Below are 10,000 nucleotides of genomic sequence, written 5' to 3'. Positions count from 1 at the left end.
TCGAGGTCCCGTGAGCAGCATGCACTTAGCGCACGTAAAAGAACCCACGGCAACAAAAGGATTGTTCCTGGCAAAATTCTGCAGAAAATCCACTTCGATAAAAAAAAAAAACAAATAAAAATGCACGCAGGAGAAAATTTTTAAAAAAAAGGGGGGAGGGGGGGGTGGCGCTGTAGTGTGGCGACGCGGTCTTCCTGGGGAGAGCAGCCTGAATTTCACACAGAGAAATCTGTTGTGATGAAAATAAATACAAAATACCACACACACAAAAATAATAATAATAAATAAAATAATGCTTGACAGCGTCAACAATGCTCTGCATATATAATTTTATGGCATATATCTAAATGTATATGAAAACTGCAATGGCATTGTTGACTAAGGTCACCCACTCTCACAAAACACTTTGCCGAACTCACCTAAACGTGTGTAGCCGCTTTCCGTATTCCTAACAACACCCAGCCATCATGGTCTCTGACAGTCGGCAGTTTCTCTCTTCACACTGGTTACCTCATCAAATGGTTGTGCATCATCAGACAAACCGTTGTCTCTAAAGTCAGAATACACAAAGTTAAACCACATTTTGAACATGTTTTGAATTGTTTGTAAAGCAGTTCTGAAATACAAACATGTATGTATTCATTGGAAATGATACCCGCAATATTTATTAGAAAGTGGCATGCGAATATCAAATGTGTTGAAAACTATGACGCATACAAATGGTACGAAAAAAACAAAACAATCAAATGAAACCAAAACAAAAAACAAACAAACAAAAAACAACAACAACAAACAAACAAACACGAAAAACAAAGTTGCAGGCTATCTTACGATAGTATGAATAAATACCCATAATATGTGTTATAAACGTTTCTATATCATTGTTATAGATGGGATTCTTCAGGTAGGATGATGATTCATAAATTCATAGGGAGGTGATCACACGTGTCTTCCCTGAAGTCGCTTATCACACACAGTAGCAGAATGTCACTGGTTCTAAGCTGCTGGGAACGGTACAGCGTCTCATTTGAATAAGATTGCGATGTTGTCTTTGTTTACAAGATCTCATGGGTGTGATCCACTTTCATATTCATCCCCACCTGTTCCATGTCAAATCACCCACAGGTTTAGGCCCCGACCTGATCTAAACATGTTTCTTCCTATCACTATCGGAGCATGTGCTTCTTGTGAAACAAAACTGTTCACATGAAGATGTCAGCTAATATAACATATCAGTGTTTCAAAACACCTGTAGCAAACAGTAGTATTTCATAGTCATCATCATCCATTCACATTTCCCTTCATTGATGAAAAAGGAAAATAACAACCGTTTTTAACCATGGAACTGGGAGAGAGAGTGACACAGACAGACACACAGATCGAGACAGAGACAGGGAGAGAGAGTGACACAGACAGACAGACACACAGATCGAGACAGAGACAGGGAGACAGACACACAGATCGAGACAGAGACAGGGAGAGAGAGTGACACAGACAGACAGACACACAGATCGAGACAGAGACAGGGAGAGAGAGTGACACAGACAGACAGACACACAGATCGAGACAGAGACAGGGAGAGAGAGACAGACAGAGAGAAGTCAAACAGCTGGAAATAACAAATTCAATGAAGCATTCAGCCCCAGGCCAAACTCACTGGTGTTAAAACATATCTGACAGGTGAATGCTGTATGTCTGCCATGATGAAATACAACTCAAGACCACAAAATAATGCACGACAAAAAGTAAAAGGCCTGTAAAAAAAAAAATCAAGAGTCAGCTGATTGTTTTCTTCAGAATCGCAATTTATTTCCTTTCCTCACTGACGGTCCAGTGTTGTTATCCACACCTTTTCTCCAGAGCCGTTCCATTGTTGTATGTGATATCATTATTTTCGATCTATTATTCATGGGTAAGAAATATATCTATAAATAAATGTTCTGAGATTGGAAATTTCCCATCAGAAGATTTTATGACGATTGCTTGCATCCTAATTCTCATTTCAGCATTCTGAAGTCACGTCGTTTATCTTTCTTTTTTTTTTCTTTTCTTTTTTTTTACATGCAAGGTTTATGTTGTTGATCTGGAGCATTGATAGTTTGGTAGAAAGATTACATTTTCTGTTTTCGTCAGGTCAGTATATTCATAAATCTTGCATGCATTCTCTCTCTCTCTCTCTCTCTCTGACACACAGACTGACATTGCTTAGTGTATTCCATTTTCTCTTGGTATAAAAACTCCACTACTTCCATTGATAAGGAATTTTGAAAGCTTACCAAACAATGCTTCAAAATTGAAATATATAGAAAATTAATTTCAAATGTGCAAGAGAAATTCATAGTTTCATGTTTACAGTATATGTTACGAAACACTAACGCTTTTCTCAAGTTGAAAACAAAACGGAAAAAAAGCTACATCAGCAACTCGTCTTCCTTGTGAAGTGTGTTTGACTCAAGTAGAGGGTGAGGAGGGTGGCTTCACACTGGAGGGCTGGTGGTGTGGCCCGCTTCAACACCTTCTGTGGGGAAAATGAGGGCCATGAATGTTTGATGACGATGACGAGAAGGGGTGGACGTGGGGAGGGTGGGGTGGGGGTGGTGGAGTTACCATGTGATCACACAACGCCATCACCTTTACTTTAGTTTGCCTTCAATGGGATAACATTGACATTTCGTTAATTCGTGATCTTGTGTGTGTGTGTGTGTGTGTGTGTGTGTGTGTGTGTGTGTGTGTTTGCTGTTTTGATTGCGTGCGTGCGTGCGTGCGTGTATACATACATAATCATCAGGAAGAAAAAAAATGACAAAAGACGCATGCATTTTACGATTCGATGATGATGATACAGACAGAGATGATGATGATACAGACAGAGAGATGATGATGATACAGACAGAGATGATGATGATGATACAGACAGAGATGATGATGATACAGACAGAGATGATGATGATGATGATGATGATGACGGTACAGACAGAGATGATGACGATACAGACAGAGATGATGACGATACAGAGATGATGATGGTACAGACAGAGATGATGACGGTACAGACAGAGATGATGACGGTACAGACAGAGATGATGACGGCATGATGAAGGAGGAGGATGACGGGCAGTGTGGTGGGTGTTGCAGGGTCAGCCAACAGCTACGTGCAGGACGCCAACAAGTTGTCCGTGCCGGCCTTCCTCCCAACCCAGGCCCACTACCAGTACACAGTGGGCGACACGGCGGTCCTGCAGTGTGCTGTGGAAAACCTGGGCAAAAAATCAGTCAGTCACGTGCTGAGCTAATGTGCTGTTCTGCTGTCCTTTGTTACGTTGTAGTGGTTTGTTACATGTTGTATTACACTGCGCTGTTCTGCTGTCCTTTGTTACGTTGTAGTGGTTTGTTACATGTTGTATTACACTGTGCTGTTCTGGTGTCCTTTGTTACGTTGTAGTGGTTTGTTACATGTTGTATTACACTGTGTTGTTCTGGTGTCCTTTGTTACGTTGTAGTGGTTTGTTACATGTTGTATTACACTGTGTTGTTCTGGTGTCCTTTGTTACGTTGTAGTGGTTTGTTACATGTTGTATTACACTGTGTTGTTCTGGTGTCCTTTGTTACGGCGTAGTGGTTTGTTACATGTTGTATTACACTGTGCTGTTCTGCTGTCCTTTGTTACGTTGTAGTGGTTTGTTACATGCTGTAATACACTGTGCTGTTCTGGTGTCCTTTGTTACGTTGTAGTGGTTTGTTACATGTTGTATTACACTGTGCTGTTCTGGTGTCCTATGTTACGTTGTTGTGGTTTGTTACATGTTGTATTACACTGTGCTGTTCTGCTGTCTTTTGTTACGTTGTAGTGGTTTGTTACATGTTGTATTACACTGTGCTGTTCCTCTGTCCTTTGTTACGTTGTAGTGGTTTGTTACATGTTGTATTACACTGTGTTGTTCTGCTGTCCTTTGTTACGTTGTAGTGGTTTGTTACATGTTGTATTACACTGTGCTGTTCCTCTGTCCTTTGTTACGTTGTAGTGGTTTGTTACATGTTGTATTACACTGTGTTGTTCTGGTGTCCTTTGTTACGTTGTAGTGGTTTGTTACATGTTGTATTACACTGTGCTGTTCCTCTGTCCTTTGTTACGTTGTAGTGGTTTGTTACATGTTGTATTACACTGTGCTGTTCCTCTGTCCTTTGTTACGTTGTAGTGGTTTGTTACATGTTGTATTACACTGTGTTGTTCTGGTGTCCTTTGTTACGTTGTAGTGGTTTGTTACATGTTGTATCACACTGTGTTGTTCTGGTGTCCTTTGTTACGTTGTAGTTGTTTGTTAATGTTGTATTACACTGTGTTGTTCTGGTGTCCTTTGTTACGTTGTAGTGGTTTGTTACATTTGTATTACACTGTGTTGTTCTGGTGTCCTTTGTTACGTTGTAGTGGTTTGTTACATGTTGTATTACACTATGTTGTTCTGGTGTCCTTTGTTACGTTGTAGTGGTTTGTTAATGTTGTATTACACTGTGTTGTTCTGGTGTCCTTTGTTACGTTGTAGTGGTTTGTTACATGTTGTAATACACTGTGCTGTTCTGGTGTCCTTTGTTACGTTGTAGTGGTTTGTTACATGTTGTATTACACTGTGCTGTTCTGGTGTCCTTTGTTACGTTGTAGTGGTTTGTTACATGTTGTATTACACTGTGCTGTTCTGGTGTCCTTTGTTACGTTGTAGTGGTTTGTTACATGTTGTATTACACTGTGCTGTTCTGGTGTCCTTTGTTACGTTGTAGTGGTTTGTTACATGTTGTATTACACTGTGCTGTTCTGCTGTCTTTTGTTACGTTGTAGTGGTTTGTTACATGTTGTATTACACTGTGCTGTTCTGCTGTCTTTTGTTACGTTGTAGTGGTTTGTTACATGTTGTATTACACTGTGCTGTTCTGGTGTCCTTTGTTACGTTGTAGTGGTTTGTTACATGTTGTATCACACTGTGTTGTTCTGGTGTCCTTTGTTACGTTGTAGTTGTTTGTTAATGTTGTATTACACTGTGTTGTTCTGGTGTCCTTTGTTACGTTGTAGTGGTTTGTTACATTTGTATTACACTGTGTTGTTCTGGTGTCCTTTGTTACGTTGTAGTGGTTTGTTACATGTTGTATTACACTATGTTGTTCTGGTGTCCTTTGTTACGTTGTAGTGGTTTGTTAATGTTGTATTACACTGTGTTGTTCTGGTGTCCTTTGTTACGTTGTAGTGGTTTGTTACATGTTGTAATACACTGTGTTGTTCTGGTGTCCTTTGTTACGTTGTAGTGGTTTGTTAATGTTGTATTACACTGTGCTGTTCTGCTGTCTTTTGTTACGTTGTAGTGGTTTGTTAGATGTTGTATTACACTGTGTTGTTCTGGTGTCCTTTGTTACGTTGTTGTGGTTTGTTACATGTTGTATTACACTGTGTTGTTCTGGTGTCCTTTGTTACGTTGTAGTGGTTTGTTAATGTTGTATTACACTGTGTTGTTCTGGTGTCCTTTGTTACGTTGTAGTGGTTTGTTAATGTTGTATTACACTGTGTTGTTCTGGTGTCCTTTGTTACGTTGTAGGGGTTTGTTAATGTTGTATTACACTGTGCTGTTCTGGTGTCCTTTGTTACGTTGTAGTGGTTTGTTACATGTTGTATTACACTGTGCTGTTCTGGTGTCCTTTGTTACGTTGTAGTAGTTTGTTACATGTTGTATTACACTGTGCTGTTCTGGTGTCCTTTGTTACGTTGTAGTAGTTTGTTACATGTTGTATTACACTGTGTTGTTCTGGTGTCTTTTGTTACGTTGTAGTGGTTTGTTAGATGTTGTATTACACTGTGTTGTTCTGGTGTCCTTTGTTACGTTGTAGTGGTTTGTTACATGTTGTATTACACTGTGTTGTTTTTTGTATTGTATTTCTTGTGGTGGTTTATGTTCTGCATTGTATTGTGATTTGTTGTTGTATTGCACAACTAACTGTCTGATTGTGGCGGGTTCTTATATGTTGTTCAATTGTATTTTGTTTATTACATCATGCTGTGTTGGTATGAATTGTGCTTTGGTATGGTTAGGAGGAGGTAGACAGACACACAGACAGACAGACAAAATCCATGAATGGATATTTGCTGTACTTTTCAGCTTTCTAACAGTTTATCATTAACAAGGAAAGGGTAGGGAAGCATGAGGTGAAGATTGGGTGAAGAGACTGCAGTGCCATGTCAACCCGTGGAGAGCTATCCACACTGCACAAAGTGGTTGTGACAAGGTAAACCAGTTATTGATTTTCAGAGCGTTTCCTCTGCAAAGAGCTGTGAAGTCATGAGCCTACACACTCACGCCAGGAAAGTGATCCTTGGGTGTGTTGTGGCTGGGAATGAGGAAAGATCACTAACATGGTCGGACAATGATAATGTGTCTCTTCCACATCACTGATTTCTTGACGTCGCTGGGGACAGGTCTCCGTCACGCCTATCCTCGTGTTGAATGGAGGTGCTTAGTTAATCCTTCCCGCACAGCGCACGTAGATGAACCACGTTCTTACATTCATCTCCAACTGCTCTCTCTGTCTTTTTCTTTCTCCGACTCTGACCGTCTGTGTGTCTATATTTTCAGGGTCTGTCTGTCTCTCCATCTACCATCTCTCTCTCTCTCTCTGTCTCTCTCTCTCTCTCTCTGTGTGTGTGTGTGTGTGTGTGTGTGTGTGTGTGTGTGTGTGTGTGTGTGTGTGTGTGTGTGTGTCTGACCTGCTTCTGTCTCTCTCTCTTTCTCTCTGTCTCTCTTTCTCAATTTCTTTCTTTCAGTTATTTTTGTGTACAAATAATTCTGCATGTCTTAAGATCTTAACCTTATAACGCACGGATGACCTTGGAAAGCACCCATCTAGTTTGGTTGTCCATAAAATGTGAAAGCACATGACTCATTTCAAATCGTAGCTGGATTTGATGCTTTACAAATGTAATTCTTAAATCCCGGACAAAACGATGCAAATCCAGATGAGAGTGAGAATCCAAATCGAAGTGTATAGCAGCTGCAAATACTATTGAATCAACACCATCGTTTAACAGAAAAATAGAAATAGAAACTATGAGGTAACTGGATACAGACTTGAGTACAGATATGAGATGTATGAAATTGCACAAATGATAGTATCATAGCCAGTTTAACAAGCTGACAGTGTCCTTTGTGTTGATAGTACGACCCGTGTGTGCTGACTGGCCTTGTCCAACGTCGGTCCGCCTCTCTTCAATAGGTGCTGCCTGTGCCTGTAGCTCTTTGGACGGAGGACTCGACGCACATAACATAAACGTGTGTGCCGTTGTCCTTTTTAAAAGCAAGATTGATATCGATCTACTTCTTTTCTTTATTAAGTTGTGTTGCTATGTTTCATTGAAAGCGCTTCCTGCTATTGCCATTTGTGATGCGGCATGTATTTCAATTTTGCAATTTTCATCTCCACCTCCTTCCCCTTCCCACCCCATCCTAAGGCAAAAAGCAAGATCAATAAGAAAGGAAAGGAAAAGAAAGAACCAAGTTTACAGAAATAACAAGCTACGAAGTGAAATGACACTGCGATTTTTATTCTGTATATTGTATTGCAATTATGTTCAAGTATGATATTACTTCCTATTAATGATAATGATATTTTGTTATGCTGCAGATGTACGTTTTAATATCATGAAAAAAAAACCAGAACTTTGCTAGATCATGACACACAGAAAATGAAATATCACCGACTGGAAACTGTTCCGATTTGGAGCAGTGACATGTGATCAAGCAGCCAGCCTTTTGGACAGCGTCAGCAGCACTCCATACCCGGATATTTTGACGTGCACTCCACAGGGACAGATAGAGAATGTCGGAAACGCTTTGGGGCGGAATTCAATGTTTGGGTTTGAATTATACAGTGGCACGCACAGCATCCTCAGCGTGATTGGTTCCAGAACAGCGGGCCTCGCGGAACGAGGTGGAGCGGAAGATGATATAGGTCCCAGGGCTGTGCACGCAGTGTCATCATGTAAGAGAACAAACTGCCAGCGGAGGCCATTTTGTTCAGTGCAAACCTGTTCCCATTGCTTTAGACTCCATGAAGCACAAAACTTAGTCATTCAATTTCTGCTCTGAGTATCTGGAAAAGGAGAGGGGGAGGGGTGGGGGGTAACAATGGAAAATGGTCAAACTATATCGATGTTTGCATTTTATGTTATAGCTTGAAAGTGATGTCCAGCAAGTCAATCAAAGAAATGATGCATACAACATCGACCCCGGTGGTCTTCCGTGAAAACCACAGGAACTTGTTATATCATATAATATCATATTTTGACATTGTATCATTATGGCGTATTGTATGGTAACGTATGTTATCATATCTCATTGTACTTGTCACAAACGATCTTTCTGTCTCTGTCTCTGTATCTCTGTCTCTGTATCTCTGTCTCTGTCTCTGTTTCTCTCTCTCTCTCTCTCTCTCTCTCTCTCTCTCTCTCTCTCTCTCCCCCCCCCCCTCTCTCTCTATCTATCTCTCTTGCTCTCTCTCTCGCTTTCTGGAGTGTGTGCTAACACAGTAAAGCGCCACATTGTTTTTTCTTTCCCTGTCTGTGTTCATGATCATTTCCTGATCACAGTAGCTTTTTGCTACTTAGTTCATAGATGGCAGTTCATTTGTCACTGTGTGTTGTTTCAAGGCGCTAAGTGCATGCTACCCGGGACTGTCTCATCACATCGTGTTACACATGTCACAACACATTTGGGCTGCTCTCTCCTTCTGTCTGCCTGTCTGCCTGCCTGTCTGTCTGTCTGTCTGTCTCTGTCTCTCTCTCTCTCTCTCTCTCTCTCTCTCTCATTAGTATTATCTAATTATCGTTAGTAGTAGGGGTGGTGGTAGTAGTAGTAGTAGTAGTATTTACCTTTGTTAATATTGTTGTGTCTTATCGTTACTGTTTTTGTTGTCACAAAGACAGGTTGGAAGACTAGGCAATGCCTAAAATCTTTATCCTTGAGAAATAAAGTTTTTGAATCTTGAATATTTCAGTGTCTGTGGGGACAGTGCATTGACACAGTGAAAGCACTACAAGTTAGTTGTTTTTTTTCTGTTCTGCATTTATATTTATTTTCGAATCAAAGTGGGGTTTATTTCTACCTTTTTCCACAGTTCTCTTGTTACTGTGTTCTTTTGACAGGCTACATGCATGCTACCAACGAATGTCTTATCTGAAAGACTAGCGCCATCACCATCGCTTAAATTCAAGTGAAGGGCAAATAGCAATGACAGTGAATCAAAGCCGGAAGTTGAATTGCAGCTTGTTTCCCGAGTCACTGATCATGCAATGTTTAAAACTGCATTGTGCTTCCTCTGTTTATGTTCTGCATTTAAAGATTGCAATGGTGTGTTAATTCATAAACAAATAAATATTAAAACACACACACACACACACACACACACACACACACACACACACACACACACACACACACACACACACACACACACGCATTTTTTACGAGTAGGCATTGTCTTGCATAATAGATCTTATTCTGCCATTTAAGCAACCGTGCAGAGAATTTGAAGATTCGTGTAATCATGTTGCCTTGAGTCAGCGAATGCTGACGAAGATTAGGAGATATTTTATGTGGTATTTAATCTGCATATGCAATCAGAGACATTGTGACAACAAAAACATGTAAGAAAAAACAAACCATTGCCATGTAGAGACAAATTGTGTAGTTGTCATCGATTTCGATAGTTTACACCAACATGAATTCCAAAGCCACATGAAAAACAATTCCACATTTGTGAGAGATTGCCGACGATCTGGCAAACACGTCATACAAGTTCTAACTTTTCCACTTCAGATCAGCAACAACAACAGCAAAATCAACAAACAAAAATGGAAAGCAAACAAACGAATGAAGAGAAGAAAGAGAAGAAAGAAACGGCATCAGTCATCGCTGGGAGGAAATGAAAGAAAAATCAAGGAAATCCATCACACACACACACACACACA

The 10,000-nt window shown here is 40.3% G+C and overlaps 1 protein-coding gene across 2 annotated transcripts in view; it reads left to right on the top strand.

Annotated features, from left to right (window-relative positions):
- Positions 1-10,000, top strand: part of LOC143297299 (zwei Ig domain protein zig-8-like) — a 223,532-nt gene that overhangs the window by 178,388 nt on the left and 35,144 nt on the right. For both annotated transcript variants that reach the window (XM_076609573.1, XM_076609572.1), the window contains exon 2: positions 3,136-3,272. In XM_076609573.1, coding sequence (XP_076465688.1) covers positions 3,136-3,272 — 137 coding nt within the window. The remainder of the gene's footprint in view (positions 1-3,135; positions 3,273-10,000) is intronic.

The sequence above is a fragment of the Babylonia areolata genome, chromosome 22 (genome assembly GCF_041734735.1).
Source record: "Babylonia areolata isolate BAREFJ2019XMU chromosome 22, ASM4173473v1, whole genome shotgun sequence".
In the NCBI taxonomy this organism is placed as follows: Eukaryota; Metazoa; Mollusca; class Gastropoda; order Neogastropoda; family Buccinidae; genus Babylonia; species Babylonia areolata.
This window is presented reverse-complemented; position numbering and strand designations above follow the sequence as displayed.